The 19,371-nt window shown below is 37.9% G+C and overlaps 2 protein-coding genes and 1 long non-coding RNA gene across 5 annotated transcripts in view; 1 reads left to right on the top strand and 2 right to left on the bottom strand.

Moving 5' to 3' along the window:
• Nucleotides 1-19,371, bottom strand: part of LOC132145718 (uncharacterized) — a 383,521-nt gene that overhangs the window by 29,703 nt on the left and 334,447 nt on the right. The gene's annotated exons all lie outside the window — the stretch shown is intronic.
• On the bottom strand, nucleotides 1,016-12,347 carry LOC132145706 (carnitine O-acetyltransferase-like). Its single transcript, XM_059556924.1, has 15 exons — nucleotides 12,046-12,347; nucleotides 11,588-11,806; nucleotides 10,056-10,174; nucleotides 9,812-9,865; nucleotides 9,435-9,600; nucleotides 8,576-8,750; nucleotides 8,261-8,351; nucleotides 8,044-8,131; nucleotides 7,511-7,611; nucleotides 7,156-7,275; nucleotides 5,285-5,407; nucleotides 5,059-5,194; nucleotides 3,710-3,772; nucleotides 3,499-3,636; nucleotides 1,016-1,302 (listed from the first exon to the last, which is right to left on the bottom strand). The coding sequence occupies exons 1-15, from the start codon at nucleotides 12,094-12,096 to the stop codon at nucleotides 1,099-1,101; spliced, it is 1,848 nt and encodes a 615-aa protein (XP_059412907.1). The 5' UTR covers nucleotides 12,097-12,347; the 3' UTR covers nucleotides 1,016-1,098.
• Nucleotides 15,353-19,371, top strand: part of LOC132145714 (SH3 and cysteine-rich domain-containing protein 2-like) — a 95,917-nt gene continuing 91,898 nt past the window's right edge. For 2 of the 3 annotated variants that reach the window (XM_059556938.1, XM_059556937.1), the window contains exons 1-4: nucleotides 15,355-15,470; nucleotides 16,220-16,520; nucleotides 17,267-17,361; nucleotides 18,291-18,363. In XM_059556938.1, coding sequence (XP_059412921.1) covers nucleotides 15,408-15,470; nucleotides 16,220-16,520; nucleotides 17,267-17,361; nucleotides 18,291-18,363 — 532 coding nt within the window. In that variant the 5' untranslated portion in view covers nucleotides 15,355-15,407. Of the gene's footprint in view, nucleotides 15,471-16,219; nucleotides 16,521-17,266; nucleotides 17,362-18,290; nucleotides 18,364-19,371 lie in introns of all 3 variants that reach the window. The other variant, XR_009434500.1, reaches the window with a different exon arrangement.

The raw sequence follows: 19,371 nt of genomic DNA, 5'->3' as shown, positions 1-19,371 counted from the left end.
AAACGGACACAACAACGAACTACAGTTTCAGATTCCATGTAATCTACCAGCTCTGCATGTCAGGACACTCAAAACTAGGTCTTTCCTCGAGGAAGCAGGCCATGTGGGACTTGACAGCATCAGTCACCGGTCCGGAAACCCTTTCGGCTAAACTAGCAGCATTTACCCCTTGTCCTGCCTGATTTTGTACAGCAATAGGTGCAGAACGTTCACTGTGAGAAATGTAAGTTTGCACATTTCGTCAGCACTGTGTGAGCAAATGTTACAAAGCAAATTACGTGAAAGAGCATGGCTCTGGAGTGACTATACTGTGTGAAGAAAGTAGTATTTCAACGTTAATACGGAACCAAAACTGGTTAGCACATACCTTTTAATCGAAAGGGTTTAATAATTGTATTTGGTTATGGTTAGAGCTATGGTTACTGACAGAAGATACAGCTTGTGAGAAAACAGTTATTGGTTCCATATGAAATGGTTTGCAACTTGCTTGAGAACAAACCAACGTAACTACTTCATATAGTCAGACAGAACAAGGGGACATTTGGAGAAGGAAAAAAAAGCCATTTGTTACCACTTGATTTATTATCAGAAACTTTTTTTTTCAGTACATAAGCAACAGATATCTTCCATATATTTAAATAGTAACAATTACTGATTTTGTAACAGTTAGTGATTTCACAAAAATATATGTGTGAGTTTTGGAAATATTTGGTCACTTCCTGACAGTTAATGAGGAAGAAGCGTACATCTAATTGAACTTCTGGGATTTAACATGTCAAATAAAATCTGACTTATTTGAAACTACATGCTGCAGAGGGACCCAAATGCACAAAATTTGATAATTTCATATTTTAAACCCCTTTAAATGTTGTATTCCATTAGATTACTGGTTTAAGCTTTCATAGTGGTTCTTAAAATACCAAAAATAACCATGTATTTCTTATTAGCAAATGGTCCATCATATATGTACAGGTGCATCTCAGGTGTAAGCCTCCATGAAGACCACTTATTAAACAAAGCCTGGCTCTTTCAGGAGTGCATTCGGTCTTCCTGAAGCTGCCACAATGCTGGAGTAGTGTTAAAACCATCTCTGAGTGTCTAGACGGTGGGCTGAAATAACTCCTGGAGATCACGAAGCGATCGTTCCAATGTGAGAGCCAGTTTTTCTGCGTTGGTTTCCTCACAGCAGTTGAAGGCAGTTATGGAGAAGTGGACGTGATCTTGCTGTGGATTGTAACAGACTGCATAACCATCTGGAACCAGCGGTCCAAAACACATCACACTGTCTGTGTTGGCAGGCACCTGTGAGGAAGATGCAACATGCAAGTGCTTTTAACTTGATCTTCTCAACGTTTAGGCCTGCTGTGTAAATTGAACAACTTAAATTGGAGTGGAAAGCTTTGGAAATGCAGAGGGTGGGAAGAAAATGTGGCGCATATATGCTGAAAAGTAAAGCCAAAACAATACTGGCTACAGTATAGGTCAAAAACCTCACCCTCTCCATGTAAATGAATGGGACCTGAGTCAAAGTATCTATCTAATAAGACCTTGATACCTCAGCTTCACTTTAAGTTTATTATTTTACAGACTCTGGCTCCAAATAACATCATCCACACCGGATGACAGCTGCCATATCTGTGATATTTTGGCTTCATTTGTCATTTTTACAGGAAATAGAAGGAGATTTATTTATAAATTATATGACTGATCATCTTCCAGTTTTTGGGATCTTTTAAAGGTTATTTGAAAAATTGAAAGAAAATAGTTACACAATGCCTATTTGCCATAGAACACCAGAAGTTATTGCTGCTCTTGGTGAGGACTTAAAGAAACAAAACTGGAAATAGGTTTATGTAAATAAAGATCCTAATGGAGCAAATGGTGCTTTTTGACAATATTAACTGAACTAAATGATAAACCATAGATAATTAAGGGAATATAGAAGGCATGTAAAAAGAAAATAGTAGAAATAGTATAATTAAAAAGAATACTGGAAAAGTAGATACCCAAATTATTTTTTTAATTATGATAAAATAAGTATAAATACAATGAATGACACCGTCAATGAATTCAATGAGTATTCAATGAGCAAAGGAGATTGTGGAACAGAGAATTGGGAATAGGGTAGATGAAGTTAATATTTCTAGTAATACTTTAGGGGAGTTGATGAAAAGGAAATAATTGACATCATTAATAACTGAAGGAAATAAATATTCAATGAAAACAGCTAAAGTTATTCCTATTTTTAAAAGTGGAGATCGGCATCTTTTTTCCCCAACTACAGAGCTATTTCTCTTTTTTCCCCCAGTTCTCAAAGATTTTAGAGAAATTCCTTGTATGCAGGCTTGATCATTTTATAGATAAACTATTGAATGAACATCAATATGGCTTTAGAGCAAATAGGTCAACCTCAATGGCATTGATGGAACTGGTAGAAGAGATTTCTACTTCAGTGGATAATAATACATATACTGTGGGGCTGTTCCTAGACTTAAAAAAATTATGGCTTATTAATGATGAAACTAGAGAGATATGGTATAAGAGGAAAAACCTTCTCTTGGAAAAAAAAAGTTACATCAGAGACAGATATGTTTGTACAAAAAAATGGTGTTAAATCAGATTTAAGTTACATGTGGTGTTCCACAAGGTTCGGTATTGGGCACCAAATTGTTTTTATTGTATATAAATTATATTTGTAAAGTACTGAAATGGCCAGCCTGCAGTCCAGATCTTTCACCCATAGAAAAACATTTGGCGCATCATAAAGAGGAAGATGCGACAAGTCCTAAGACAGTTGAGCAACTAGAAGCCTGTATTAGACAAGAATGGGACAACATTCCTATTCCTAAACTTTAGCAACTTGTCTCCTCAGTCCCCAGACGTTTGCAGACTGTTATAAAAAGAAGAGGGGATGCCACACAGTAGTAAACATGGCCTTGTTCCAACTTTTTTTGTCCTGTGTTGATGCCATGAAATTTAAAATCAACTTATTTTTCCCTTAAAATTATACATTTTTTTTATTTTAAACATTTTATATGTAATCTATGTTGTATTCTGAATAAAATATTGATATTAGAAAATTCCACATCATTGAATTCTGTTTTTATTCACAATTTGTACAGTGTCCCAACTTTTTTGGAATCGGGTTTGTAGTTTTTTTTTTTTTTTCTCTGATGCACTGCAATGCTTGAACTGTCTGAACTGTGTGAGTGCCTCCTCAAAACACAGCCTGCGCATGAGGTGTCTTATTCTTGCTTGGCGGTGCTTATCCAAACTATTACATCATGGAGTAGAAGATTCCACAAGCTGTGGTTTTGGCAGACTGCCTTCAGTATAAGCTGTTTTTACACTAACAAAAAAAGTTTTGAGTTCTGAAACTTGCAGGATGTTTTTTTTTATAGTACAATGACGACTTATATTTCAAAACATCAAGGGAATTTTGGTTTCTCAGTTCATGGCCCCTTTAAGGCAGCTTTTGTTTGAATGTAACAAAGTTACCTGTCCTGTTCTGAGTTTCCAGTGAGTGGCAAGTCCATAGGCCGTGTCCATGAAGATTCGGGGCACGCTCAGTCCCTCCTCGATGGCTTGAAGTTTAAGACCCAGCAAGTGGCGATCTATACCCTGCCCCTTCAGCGACTGATCAAAAATGACACTCATTATGCAGTCAACATAAATATGGATCTGGGCAGAGAGTCAGAATGTTATTCACCTGCTCTGTGAGGATGCTGTACGCATCAACAGCCTCTCTCAGCAGCTGCACCTTAGCTTCTCTCTAAAACACATGCCAACACAAACACGCATTTAATGATCAGCATTACTTATGAATGTGACATGTCACGTGGTCTCCCTCTCCACCATGCTAATAGAACAATTTTGGTGTTTGGAGCCTATTTGGTGGCAGAAAAGACAGTTTTAATGTAGCAGTCTATGGAATAAATTGATTAAAAAAAAAGATCATTTTGAGTTTTTCAAAATTCTGACTTATTTCCCCCCTCACAATTCTGATAAGAAAAAATCAGCTTGTCAATCTCTTTTTTTCCCTTGGCTCAGAATCATGGATAAACATGGATTTGTGAGGGAAAAAAAATCTGAATTGTGAAATATATATAATGGGTACATTTTATGTAAACTATTATAGGTTTAAATAGTATTTCATGCTGTAAATGGAAATAAATCGTCCCCTATGAACTGCATATAGACCTATTGTTTAAATTTAATTTATGCTTTAAAGGTAGAGTAATAATCATGGCAGGTTTTACCCATAATTTTTCTGTTAAAACCAGAGATGCAAAAAGGTGAAAACATTGTGCAGATCGGGGCATGCTTCTCATGGCATTTTTCTTATTACAAAAAAGATATTTGCTTTACATTCTCATTTGTAGTTACTTTAAGGTATTTAAGTATTTTTTTTTCAACTTTATCCTTATTTAACATCTTTGTTCCAACATTTTACAAAAATCAAGATTGAGTTTATCTGGTCAAAATCACATCTCATAAAAGATGAAGTGCCTTGAAGGCTATTTAAGACAATGTTGGCTTTTTAGATGGAAATGCTGGCCTAAAGTGCAAAATGTTTGCCCTCTCCCTTTCGCACACTGAAGACCTCAAATACATTAAATATTACCCTATTTAGGTAATAAAGAAAAGAAAATTAAAGAAAATAATATACTATACAAAACTTACTGAAACAACCAGGGGTCAGTTGCATAAACTTATCCACCATGTTAAGACTGTCTTAAGAACTAGTTTGGCCAACTAGCAGTTGCCAAGGGGTAACCAGTCTTACTTTTGCAATACAAATAAGACCAATTTACCTTTTCATAACTGAATTCAAAAAGTTGATAAATGTTCAAAAAGCAGATAAACATCACATTTTCATTTTTTTCACGTCTGTGTTTAGTTTCAAATGGTGTCTCTGGTGACAGTATTCTATAAAAAAAAACATGATTTGCTTTCCGACTCCAAAGGCAGAACAATAAAACCAGTTTTAACAATAAAACCACCCAATGTTTTTCTGCCACCACAACGTGTGCTCCTCCAAACTGATCCATTACTCACAGACACGGCATCATCGTCAAAAGCCTGTATGAAGCTCAGCATCTGATTGGTCGGAGAGCGGATGTAGTCTGTTCTCCCTCCCTGGAACATCCTCAGAGAGGCGATGTCGCAGGCTGCACAAACTTCACTGTGGACTCTAGCAGAGAACATGAGCGCACACTTTATTTATTCACTTTTATCATCCGTCATTACTGGATCACGGCAGAACTTCATCTAAAAGCCTCACCGGTAGTAGGCCAGCTGAATCGCCACCTGGATGAAGGAGTTTGGACTCAGCTTAAGTTGTTTGACAAACTCTTTTCCAAAGCGCTGGAAGTTAAAACAGTTGATGTCCAAATCGTTGATGAGACTAAGGGGAAATTTAGTTTTAAAAATACAAATGAGCATTTTATTATCAGCATTCAGTTCTTTATTTCATCCACTTATTCATAAATGTAAGAGACAAAGTCATTCTCAAATTTGCAAAGAAAACTCAATACTCAGTCTATTATGGTGAACCTGGGTTGAAGTTGTACTGCAATAACCAGAACCGAGTGAGTGGCCACTACCTCAACAACTACCAGACAGTCTAGAGGGTTTTCACACATTATAGCCTCAAAATACTGCTGATGCCAAGATTCTTTAAACTGCAAATATTTAAACATACAGACTTATGTTTGACTTGGCTTTGGCTTTTATTATTCAAACATAGCTGATGGATGTAGAATAATTCCCCAGTAAATACTATAGTGTTTTGGAATCATACTATACTGTATATATTATAGTATTTACAACACTTAATGAATGCTACAGTATAGTGTAGTATTAACTATAGTGAAATGATCTGTGTTGTACTTAAATTATGCTATTTAATATCGGTTTTCTAACTTTACGTTAACTGCATTGGGATACCAGAAAAAGCAGCGGTCTTCTGATAAAGAGACTGGATCCAACATTTTTGCTTTTTCTGACATGTTGGAAGAATCTAACAGAGTGCTGTGCATTTTTCAAACATTAACTTAATGGGAGCACCATTACGTCCAGAAACATCCATCTAACGCAGATGTACATGGAGCAAAGAAATTATTCTGCTTTTATCCAAAGCAACTTACAGATGAGGACAGTGGAATCAATCAAAAACAACAAAAGAGCAATGATATAAGTGCTATAACAAGTCTCAGTTAGCTTAAATGCAGTACATGTAGCATGGGCTTTTAAATTATATAATAAATAAAAAGAAAACAGATAGAATAGAAAAAGAATAGAGCAAGCTAGTGTTAGGTCTTTTTTTATAATTGAATAATAAATTAAAAGAAAATAGAATATAAAAAGATTAGAAAGGTAGTTAGATTTTTTTTAAAGAATATAATTAGAATAGTGAGTTAAGTTAGAGGGTCAAATAAAGATGGAAGAGATGTGTTTTAAGCCGATTCTTGAAGATGGCTAAGGACTCAGCTGCTCGGATTGAGTTGGGGAGGTCATTCCACCAGGAGGGAACATTTAATTTAAAAGTCTGAAAAAGTGACTGTGCTTCTTTGGGATGGCACAATCAAGCAACGTTCACTTGCAGAACGCAAGCTTCTAGAGGGCACATAAGTCTGAAGTAACAAATTTAGGTAAATGGGTGCAGAGCCAGTGGTAGTTTTGTAGCCAAACATCAATGCCTTGAATTTTATGTGAGCAGCTATTAGTAGCCAGTGCAAACTGATAAACAGAGGTGTGACATGTATTCTTTTCAGCTCATTAAAAATTAATCTTGCTGCTGCGTTCTGGATTGATTGTAAAGGTTTGATATAATTGGCTGGAAGACCTGCCAAGAGGGCATTGCAATAGTCCAGCCTGGACAGAACAAGAGCTTGAACAAGGAGCTGTGCAGCATGTAGAAAGTGTAAATGGGAATAGAAAAGGAAGACCTTGTGGTTATAGGGCCATATTTGCAAACTAGATAAAGTTAGCAACACTGCTATAAACTGTAAATACAACAGAATAACCCTCGGATTACAATATGAGTGGTACCACAATAATCTCCCAGCTAGCCCAGCTAAGCCTCTCCAGCTAAAGAAAAGAGTACACAACAGTACACAAAAGAGCCCAAACATAACAGGCATTTGAACTCACATATCCAGGTTTTGCTTGGCCATCTCTAGATCCCATTTGATCTCAGAATTGATGTAGAAGTAGAGTTTCTTGGGCATGGGCAGAGGAATCAAAGGAGCTCGCATTCTGTCCGGTTTCTTACTAACAGAGAAAAACATTGTCCATTATTGTCGCTACACTAAACTCTTTTTAGGCCAGCATCTCTCTGGCCAAGAGTCCTCCAAGTTACAGACGAGGATTCATCAAAAACATTGTAGGACTGACACCATTAAACAAAGCAATTTGGCTAGTGAGATGCTGCCTAATTAAACAATGCAGAGATTAGAAATGCATGGAAGAGCTTGCCTTAAGGCATGATTATTAGGTTTGTAAATACCAGTATTCTAGTACATGATCCAACAATGTGGCTATAGGTGGACCTTCAGCTGTCGCATGTTCATACAAGAGACCCCAAGACCCATCCTCACCAACAACAAACTGAACACAGAGCAGAGGGGAGAAGAAAGAAAGAAAGAAAGAAAGAAAAGAACAAATAAACAGATATGGGGAGGGGAAACAAATAGGTTAACAATGAAAATAAAGAAAAGCTGAAACTGACCAAGTAATTAAACAAAATTAATCATGGTTTACACAATTTTAAGAAGGCTAAAAGAAGGCTTTTTACATGTACGAAGATGTGGTCCTCCACTGGTATTATACATTAACTATATGAATGACAGTTTTACACATAATGAGTAATGATGATTATTATATTATCCATACACAAAATACTTTAATTGTGCCATCAGGGTTTGCTTTAGAGATAAATTTCCTGAAAAAAGGGTCATTCATCACCCTTAATTATAAACGAGAGCCGGTCCTAGTTTAAATGCCAGAGCAGTAAGACCGAGCCTTGGCCATGTAACTCACCTGCAGCGTCTTGTCAAACCAGCGATTGCCGCTGTTTGAGAAAGTCCCACCCCCATGCAAAATCTGTGCGGCCATTCGACTAGAATACCTGCCAAACAACCCACATCCTTAGCACCACATCAAACCATCACCGGTACACATCAGATGACAATACACTGCTAGGCTCTAGTAACTGTCAGGATCATCCACAATCAATCAATGTGTAATCAATTCTTACTTCTCATCAGAAATCATCATAACCGGAGAGTCCAAGCACAACGTAAAGATTGATTTCTCTATCAGCCTCACAGATTCTTTATTGATTTTATCTAAAAAAGGGGGTAAAAATAAAACAAACAGTTTAAATCAAGCATAAAACTCAAGACAGTTGAACTATGCAGCTAGATGGTAAAGAGTGAAATATAAAAGGTCTCAAAATCCACAGCGGGTCACATGAGTGTAGCCAGAGACTGGCCTCGTACAGAGCCCTACTGTGCATCACTCTTCCCTGGTGTTGTGTGTAACAGTAGTAGAGAGTGCAGGTCATGTTCACCTCTGAGCAAGCGTGTGTAAGCCTGACCCCAGGTGTGACGATGCTCGCTGGTCAAGATCCCCATCGGCTGCTTATCGGTCTTCCACGACTGAGAGCGGATCCGCAACAGCTGAGCAAGGATCTGACTTTCTGTCAGTGGTGTTCCATCACTGTTGTAAACATCCAGCTGGAAAAACTACACACAACCACTCATTAATCACTAGGATATACATGTTTGTGGGCTTTAAAGAAACTGTATGCTCACATATAACAAAACACAGTTTTATCTAGGCTCATTTCCAGAATCAAATACTGAGTGTGTTTCAGAAATGAGTGAGTGTGCTCTAGCCCCAATACATACACATTTTCACACATATTTTTTGTCCCATCCATTGCTCTTTGGTGTGTGAATCCTGCATAAATATGCGGATGTCATTCCCCAAACTTTGCAGTGTGAACGTATGCGAAAAAGATTTAATGTGAGCAAAAAAGCATTCAAGATAGATATGTCTGTGACTGGTGACATTGCTGAATGCTGCAAAAAGCCATCTTTATATATACTGCTACGTGTACTGCGTTAAGCTAACTGAGGCTTATGATAGCACTTTCATATTTTTGCTCTTTTGTTGGTTTCGATTGCTTCTGATTGTAATTAAAAGTAAATGATATTGGATTTAAAAATAATAATAAATTGTCTGCTAAATGAATGAATGGAAATATACAAATTTGTAAATAAGACCTTTTGACACTCTCCAGAACACAAACAAATAAGCACTGGATAGTTTCCCAGATCTGGTTCGCCATTGTGATTTTTTTGCTGAGTTGTAGAATCATGGCGATCTATTTCGCTAATATCATCTTACTAGGTAATTTAGGTTACCTGGTAGTTCCTGACCACTGTAATGTGTGCTTGGCCATAGCGTGGACGTCCATAGTGAACCACATGGTCATGTTTGGGGCCTGGGATTCGACAGGAGGAGAACAACTGAGGAAACAACTCCATACACAACGGGTGTCCACGCATGTACTCCGACGCCAGCCTCCCACTGGATGAGCGAGAGAGGACGTGTGCAGAGAAATCAAGGAGAAAGATCAAAAGAGATAGGGAGTCACATTGATCTAAAGACAGCAACAGTATGACATATTTAGAAATAATATCATGATATTAAGTTCCAGTGTTTGGCACTGCTTGGAAAACTGGCAAAGGTGCTCGGACATAAATATGTAAATCTGCCAGTGTGTTAATATTATCCAGACCTGTCCACCTGAGCTTTGAAGTCCAACACTCCTGCTATGAGCTTTGATGCAAACCTGCACAAGAAACAATGTACACACGCAGAAAAAAGAGCATATCAGATAAAACAGCTTGTTCCATGCTTTGATTTTACTGTGCAATCAATTATCTGAACCATCCGAAGGGAAAGGTAAGACCACTAGAGAAGACAGTATATCAGTAGTTCTATAAGGGTGTTTGTGTGTGTTGATTTTGGCTGTCACATACACTAGTTGACCTTTCCAATCAGTGAAGTCACGTTTGGGCAAAGAGATGGCAGGGTTCGAATGCACTGCCAAGGGCTGCCTGCACTCCAGGTAAGCCCACTGCACCCACCAGTCTGAAATCTGTGAAGAGTCATGACACACATTCACCAAATGCTCCAGACCAAAACTAAACACACCAGCCTGCCAGTGCGCCTAAAATAAAGATCGGAGTAAAAACTGTAACACAACTATGATGCCAAAACGATTGGGTTCATCCTCATCTCCTTTTCTTAGTGAGACCCAAGAAAAGGATGCAGTTTTTTTTATATGTTCACTGAAGTTTGCTTATAATGTCAGTAATGTTCTTTTACACGCACACACAAAGAAATAAATTCAGCAAAATGATTGTGTTCAACCCTCATTCTGACAACCAATGTTTGTGAACTCCATGAAACTGTGCCTCGTTTACAAGACAAAATGCTCCGTTCAATCCTCTGACATGATCCGGGATGCCATTAAACAAACTATCCACTTGTTCCTTCTGCTGGGACCCTTCTGATATCTGTACAGACGCGAACGAGCAGTTTAAACCAAACGCCTCAAAGCAAACGTTCTTTCACTGCATTCGTCCTGACAACAGACTCAAGTGAGTGGACTGTGTCTGCGCAAACACACATCTGTATACTGTACTCAGTTAAGACAAGTGATTAAGTCATTTCTATTTGCTTTTGACACAACAAAACACTTGCATTCAGCGCAATCAGACTCAGAGCCGATCCTCACTACAGACAAAATACACAAGCTGTGTAGGGCCCCTTTGCTCTCAAAGATGATTTAATTTTAACTTTGTTTTTGAATTTGGCCAGCGGTTATGAAAGCAAATGATAATTTATTTTAATGCGGTACACTGTCGCCCTTTCTACATAAAAATTAGTCAAATTATGTAACGTGAATGTCGTACAGTCTTGCTTGAGACTAAAAAAACGAGCTGAAAGTTTACCGAGCCGCAGAAGAGGCACCGTCTCTCAAGCATTTTCCACAAGCGCAATTCGAGATGGAGTGAAACACAGACAAATGCATTTAATTCAGCTGCTTGTAAGTTTAACTTTTATTATAACTTTTTATTATTATTATTATTATTCATTTTTAATTATTTTTAAATACAGCCCGGATATGTAATTTAATATAAATAACTAAATATATTTGATATAATTGTGACGCATCAGGATATCACATTGAAATGAATCACTGACATGGTAATTGAAATTGAATTGAATCGTGAAACCAGTGAGATTCACACAAAATGCTTTGTTTATAATTAAGAGGTTTTAAGCTATGAATCTTGCAGGCTGTTTTAATGGTACAAAGACCTCTTATATGCTAAAAGATCAAGGTAAATTTGATTTCTCATGTCATGGCCCCTTTAAGAACTGAAAGGCAGCTAGGCCTATTATGGTACTTCTAATATAGACAAAAAAAGTAGCCCAGTACTGAGTGAAGACTAAACACATAAATCCTGATGTTGACATTTTATATAGTTCGCGTTGTTCTCACCCAGTTGTGTGAGTGCTTGGCTCTCTTAATCAGCTCTCGTTGCAGTTTCTCGCCCAGTCCTCCAGGGCAGCCGAACTTCTGCACGATCCTGCGGGTGTGCTCGATCTCGTCGGGCGGCAGGAGCGGCTCCAGGGCCGTGAGGTAGCGCTGCAGCGTCCGGAGCAGCGGAGGCACCGGCTGCGGCGGCACCGGAGAGGAGTGCGCCTGTCTCCGCGCGGCCTGGACGGACAAACGAACCACTCAGGCAGCTTCCACTTCAAATACACTGCAAAGTCACTTCCCTCATGTCCTTATGCAAGACCCCTCAACTCAAAGACAGAAGTTTGCGTCTCTTATGTTAATATATGCATGCATGCTTTATATTTTACAAGTTTTTCTAATAATCAGTCCTTTTATATGTGAATGTGCTTAACACTCATAAAAACACGCGTACAATATGTGCACTTCACACGACTTACCCCGAGCATGAATAAAGAGCATATTCTTGGAGGTATTCTCTCTAAAATCATTGTTTTTACGATGCCTGTTGTTCACATCGAAGTAGCAAACTAACGTTAGTGCTTAAGCTTGCGCAAACATGAACGCCACGGAGACTCTGAATCTTCATCAATGATATCACGGAAAGATAACGCGTTATTCTAAAAACAAGACTGCAGGAAACTCCTTCGACAGTTGAAGTGTCGAGACTGTTAGAAGTCGTCAAAGTTCGGCTCGAGCTCGAGTTCGTGAGCGTCAGCACGCGCTTCGGGTGGAGGCTGAACCACGTGCGCACTGTTTAGTGTCGACTACCGAGTTATTTCGTGTATGTGCGCATAAACAATCAGACGAGGACAAGAAAATAATCTATCCAGAGCCTGAAGAGAAGTGTCTCCGAGGTTAACATAAAATTTCATGCAGCAGTTAATTTTTTTTTTTTGAGATAGTTGACCATTAATCATAATCGATCAAACGTGCAGGGCTATTTGGTTCTGCAGAGTATTCCATACACATTTAAAAAAAAAAATATTGTATATTAAAATAAATAAATGAAAAATTAAAGGTCATAAGGGATCTTGCTTTCCTGACAATTTAAAATGAGGGTTAAATGATTTGAAATGGCCTAAAAATGTGACCCTGGACCACAAAACCAGTCATAAGGGACATTTTTTTTATTCACATTTATACATAATCTGAATAATGCTGCATACATGTTTTCCCATTGATGTATGATTTGTTAAGATAGGACAATATTTTAATTATGGAATCTGGGGGTGCAAAAAAAAGCCAAGGTTACACCTCTACTCTTTTTCGAAAGACATCCTGGGATTTTTAATGACCACAGAGATTCAGGACCTCGGTTTAACGTCTCATCCGAAGGGCGGTGCTTGTTGACAGTATAGTGTCCCCATCACTACACTGGGGCGCTAGGACCCACACAGAGACCACAGGGTGAGCACCCCCTGCTGGCCTCACTAGCACCTCTTCCAGCAGCACCTAGTTTTCTCAGGAGGTCTCCCATCCAGGTACTGACCAGCTCAGCCCTGAATAAGCTTCAGTGGGAAATCAGTCTTGGGCTCCAGGGTGATATGGCTGCTGGCAATATATTCAGTAAATTTTGACCCATACACTGTATTGTATTGCTACAAATATACCTGTGCTTTTTGACTGCTTTCATTCTCCAGGGTCACATATGTTCCCAAAGCCCTGTGTTTCCTGTGATGTTTATGGGGAGATGATGAACAAACAATAAAGGGTCCTGGGTCCCCACATTTAGGGTTAGGGATGGTCTAACGTTGGAAGACAGGGCTAAAGAAACAGTTCACTCACATAAATAAATAAATATTGAAGTTAGTTTAATTACCCTCAAGCCATGAAGATACAGGTGACTTTCCTCAGCAGAACACTAAAGATTATTTATGGTCCTTGGTGATTCATAACATCGAATCAATGGAAACTGTCACACTGAGAGTCAAAAAACAATATATATATATATATATATGTGTGTGTGTGTGTGTGTGTGTGTGTGTGTGTGTGTGTGTGTAAGAACCTGAAAACTAACATTAATATCAGAAAAAAGATACAGACTCCCCTCTGAAATGCAAATGCAAAAGATAATTTTTCTTAATGATCATTTAATTCATGGAAAGATGGCAAAATTGAAATTAAATATATTGTAATTGATATATATTAAATATATATGTAATATAAGATAAATGTCATTAATACCTGTAAAATAAGTAAATTAGCCAATTTTGTTTAAACGAAGGTTTGAGTATGCCCTCATTTAAATTAAACAAACATACAGTTTTCTCATACTTAATGTGTCCTCTGTAATTTTACAACTCTGACCTTTCTTACCTTATCATCTATCCTGTTCATCTCTTGAACGATAAATCCACCTACACTTTGGGAGAATGTATATGCTGAAGTCATTGAGATGAAAAACCACCCAACAATGCAGGGAATGAGGAGAGGGTGGCATCTTCTGTTTCAAGATTTTCTATTACATCACACCGAATTTTCTGCACACTTCACCATCAAGGCCAAAATGAGCAATGTGAATGTACAGTAAGAGCCTCACACTACATTGTTTGTTTGAATTGTATTTCAGGGCAGTTCGTGAAGACAGATAACCTGGACAGAAGTCAGTTCCAGATCAGCCTCCACACCAGACGTCTCACTCTCAAGGATTGCTGTCTACTAGATATTATTTGTACTCTTCAGACTTAGGTGAATGCAGATATTATTATTCAGGGACATGAACACTTGAACATTGCAAAAATAGAGAATACTTTTTTAAGAATTTTATGTTAATTGCGTAAACATTTGTTCAGAACATTGTTGCTGTTGTGACTATTTATCAGCGAGGAGTTTACTGTACTTTTGTTAAAATATTTTGCTAGTCAATATTTACTTACTTTAAACAAAGACACATATGAAGACCATAATGTTTATTGTGACATATTGTAATGTTTATCTTTTTTTTTTTAAAGCCCCATATTTTATGTTGGCTACAGACAAAACAAAACAGTAAGCCACAATAATTTCTCCAGTCAGTAAAAGTATGGGTTCAGCCTGTGTGTCAAGCAACAATACAGTTTACTGATGTTGCTTTTTTCCAGTAGCCTACAGAAGCCAGGTACGGATTACTTTTCTGCCGCTTTTGATTTTTTAGATTCAAACATATATGGACGGACACACACACACACACACACACACACACACACACACACACACACACACACACACACACACACACACACACACACACACACACACACACACACACACTACATTAAGGTGTGCATTCTAAGAAACTAGCCTGCATCATTAGAGCGCCCCCTCGGGCTGAATTACGCAAGGACACTACACCTCTGCCACGATGTGCTCAGTCATCTTCTGAAACCTATATAGGTTAGTCATGTAGACTACGATGCGACCCAGAATCTGTCCCACCTAAATTCAGGATATTGGTTACTGGGTAGACTTTTGATTTCCAATAGCTTAGGGTTTTACAATTTAGCCCCAGTATTATCTATCTAGCCTACAGAAATATAAAGGTATCAATATTTTACTGCATTATTTTTCATCACAGAGAGATTGGTCATGGCTTCAGCCGAAAGTATAAGAATAGCTGGTAGGAGTGGTCTAAAGAAAACTGGTTCATTTATTTAAAGGCGACTGTAAGTTAACTTTAGTCTTTACATTCAGTGCAGTGATGCGCCTTGATATATGTGAGTGTTCCATCGGTGCTCTCTGAGTTTCCAGTGAGACACACTGAGCTGAGGGACGGTCCAGCTGCCTGCTTCTCTCTCGCAGAAGTGTTGAGCTCGGAACGTGGATGAGCTGCAGCAGCACAGAGCGCGAGCTACGGACCGCAGACCCCGGGACTCCCGCGGAGAAGGTAAACCGCATTCACTCCGAATCACATTAGTCAAAGCAGGGAAGCGACCGCCTCTCAAGTGAGTCAAGACATTGATCTTTATGCTCTCATTGCACCAGGATTATTATTTTCTTTTAACGAAGAAGAGAAATTTATCCTATCAGACTATCTTAATTTCAATACCTACCGCATATTTGAAAGCAATGGCTAATTTGATGATATATGTAATGCTTATGAACTCTTTTCCCACTATGGTTAATATACTTTTAAGTTTAATATATATATATATATATATATATATATATATATATATATATATATATATATATATATATATATATATATATATATATATATATAAATCAATTAAAAGTCAGTGAGTGAAAACTGAATTGCAGATCTGTAGGCCTGAAATTTTAACTAGTCAAACTAATCAGGCATATACCATGAATTATTATTAGTAAGCTAGTAGGCCTAGTAATAAAGCAGGGATTATTAATGCTAAATAAACTTCCTAGGCCCTATTTACACTTTAGCAAAGTCAGATTGAGCAGAGGACTCTCCTGGTTCATGTGTTCTCACCCCTATATGTGTGGAAAGACGTTAGTCTCCTGACAGTTCTCTCACAACGTGCTTCCTGCTTTAAGTCTGGGAATGATTCAACGGGCTATGCAGCACATTTAATTATCAAGACATTACTTCTCTTTAAAAGTATTGGTTTAATAATTCTAATATCTGTTGATCTTTCTCCCTCTCTTTCTAATATGTAGCTCCTGCGTCTGAAACGCTCGCTCACATTTATGCGGAGTAAAAGTGTGGAGAACTTCTTCCAGCGTTCTCAGAGCGATGCTTACCTACCAAAAGAGCTCTTCTCTGGTGGCATGCCTTCTTCCCCGCGCCTGTTTACTGGGCCTGCACCTGGTAACAGCAGTGCTGTTTTGCCCTCCCCCAGCATCAGCTCGAGACCTGCTCCATTTGGTGTGCAGGCGCGACCAGCACAAACACACTCCTTCCTCGAGCATGTGTTCCGGCGACCCACCAGCTGCAGTCTGTGCAAGCTCATTATTGCAGGTAAGCAGGGAAGGAAAAGTTTTTCTATTTTTGCACTTGTGTCCTCTTTTTAGCAACTCTTGCCAGACTTAGCATTTCCTCCCATCTTTCTTTTGTCTTCTCTGTATGATTCTCATTTATATTTGCCTGTGTTCATTTAGTAGAAGCTAGAAGTAACAGGAGAAGTGCCACAGTTAAAAGTTCCAGAATTGCTCATAAAATGTATGAGATACAGTAGGACAGAATAAAGTAAGACATCATGAGATAATAGTAGGAGCTTCAGTTTTAGTGGGGGACTATGAACACCTGAACAGTGAAAGAGACCTGATTAAAAACAATTTGTCCAAGTATTTCCACTGTGACAAGAGGAAAGTGTCTGGTCTATACTTTTCTAATAGTATCGTAATATAAGGTTGAAAGTTTCAGACCTCAAAAAAAAAACAAAAAAAAAACAAAAAGGATTGTTCTAACCAAGCTTCCAAACCAATTATTTTTACTTCTTCCACATTGTGATATCACACTGTAGTAGACATTTTCACCTGACCATCTCTACCAAAGCACATCACTTAACATTTCCTGCCCAGCAGTTAAGTGACAAGGAGAATGATGCAATAACAAAAGAGTATGAGGGGTGGAAAATTATGTGCAAATGCAAAGTTTACTAACATTATGACTGAACCTTAAGGAACATATCAAAACAAAAAAAAGGTACGTAATAACCCTTTTAAATTCTAAAGCACATGAGTCTCTTTCCCGTGTCTTTTTAGGAAACTCTAAACAGGGACTGCGCTGTAGAACATGTAAGATGGGAGCTCATCTTTGGTGTGTCTCTGAATTCACAGAGAAACCATGCCAAGGAAAGGTACGTTTGATGTGTGCTAGTTCATATCTGCAGTAAAGTTTCCCTTTTCTACTGTATTATTGTCAGTTGTGTGGAACTAAAAAATAATTTGCAAAAAAACAAACAAATAAATAAATAAATAAATAAATAGAATTTGCTTGGTTGGTCCTGGCTTGTAACAGGAAACCCAGGGAGCACAGAGATGGCACTCCTGGTTATGACAGGGTGAACAGATGACTAAGGCGACTCCAGGGCTAGAGAAGATTATAGAGAAGGGCCATGACCACTGAACTCCATAGAATGAAATTTGCCTGGTATAGCTCACAGAAGTGTGAGACAGTCTTCCTTATGGATTTGTCTAGTCCCAACCAAAACATAAAGCTCATACAGTCCAGTTGCAATAGCAGCCTTCAAAATTTAACACAGCAATCACTGATGGGCCTAAGTCTCTGGTGGAAGCTCCTGATTGATTAAGTGCCACAATTCAAAGTTCCAAAATTGCTCATAAAAAGTATGAGCTACAGTAGGAAAGAGATTAAAGTAGGGCAGTTTCAGTTTTATAAGTTACATTATTAAATTGTGCATTCACAGTCAGGCATTTATCAGAGATATGTTACTTGAAAATTGTGAAGGACTCAGTTCAGTGATCGATTTGTTGACATATTGGACTAGATAGAGTAATATCAAAACATGAATTTTTATATAAGATAAAAGCAACAGTACAAGAAACAGAAACCCATGATATATATTATTATATTATATACAGGCAAATCTTTACATCAGCCCATCCTGATAAATCTATCAGTAATTGTGCAGATATTTAATAATATAAAAATATTGTTTGTAATAATATGATAAACTATTGCGATATTTAATAAAATAAAATTTGATAATAATGTAAACAGAAATTAATTATTTCTCTTTTGTGTATTTCTCTTTCTCTCTTCAAGTCTGGCATGTTCAAGAGGAACTTAAGCACACCTGTACTGACCAATGATCAGTTATGTGCTGTAAAGACACAGGGTATGTGTGTATGAGTGATAAACTGATTTAATGTGTAAAATAATGAAGTGGCATGATTATTAATGCAATTATCAGTTGTTTATTATATATTCTACTTAGCATCAAGAGTTAAATTGGGATTTAGGTGGAGGTGTGGGAGATGCTATTTGCCGCTCTTATAAAAAAGATTTACAAATGTGTTGTTAGTATACTTCTTTAAGCTAAAATTAAGGGATACATTTTAGTCAACTTTTATGTGCTTCAACGATATATCAGAGATATATAAGTGGCAAAGTTGTATTTAAATGGCTATATTTGGCTTATACTGACAAGTATACAAAAAGTCTTTGGGGCAAGTGCATGTTATCTGTTTCCAGTTATTTTAGCTGTAAAAAGACTCCATTATGCTGCTGGTATTTGTTGTGATATTATTTTTTATTATTTTATTGTAATCATAAGCACGCTGGTTTGCAGCTCAAATGTTTATTCAATTTGCCACATTGTTATTCTTATAGTTATTTACCTATGATGATCAATAAATTGAAAATCTTACAGAAAATAGTTTTAATTAGGATATACTAAACAAAAATATTCTTAAGTATTCTATCCTTTTTTGATAGAGTAGCAAGTTAAATGACTGGCATCCACACTGTCATTGGACAAAATAATTTCAACACTATATTGTAGGGATTACAATTTTTCTTGATTGCTAAATCAGAATTCATGAAACAATTCACCATTTGCTCACAACTATTAACACAATCTCAAAAACTAAACACCAACTATCACAGTCTGCCTAGTGCAGGAACGAGGAGTGAGGAGCTGGAAGTGGGGACTGGAGTAGAGGTCTTCGCAGTGCACCCGAGACCCGTCGACCCGGGACCCGACCTGGGACCCATACGGGTTCGGGTCTATATTTTAAATGATCAGCCGGGTCCAGGTCGGGTCCGAATCTATTACTTGGGGTCTCGGGTCTGTTTAACACTGTTTGTAATACCCGTGCGATCGGAGTCATCTGACTCGGGGAAC

The sequence above is a fragment of the Carassius carassius genome, chromosome 8 (assembly GCF_963082965.1).
Source record: "Carassius carassius chromosome 8, fCarCar2.1, whole genome shotgun sequence".
In the NCBI taxonomy this organism is placed as follows: Eukaryota; Metazoa; Chordata; class Actinopteri; order Cypriniformes; family Cyprinidae; genus Carassius; species Carassius carassius.
The sequence above is the reverse complement of the archived record's forward strand: the minus strand, read 5'-3'. Positions and strand labels throughout refer to the sequence as shown.

Coding starts and splice junctions, on each gene's coding strand:
- LOC132145706 (XM_059556924.1), bottom strand. CDS start 12,096: ATGATTTTAGAGAGAATACCTCCAAGAATATGCTCTTTATTCATGCTC. Junction 10,175..11,587: donor CCAAGCACTCACACAACTGG/GTGAGAACAACG, acceptor GACTCTTCACAG/ATTTCAGACTGGTGGGTGCA. Junction 7,612..8,043: donor GGTTTGACAAGACGCTGCAG/GTGAGTTACATG, acceptor CTCTGTGTTCAG/TTTGTTGTTGGTGAGGATGG.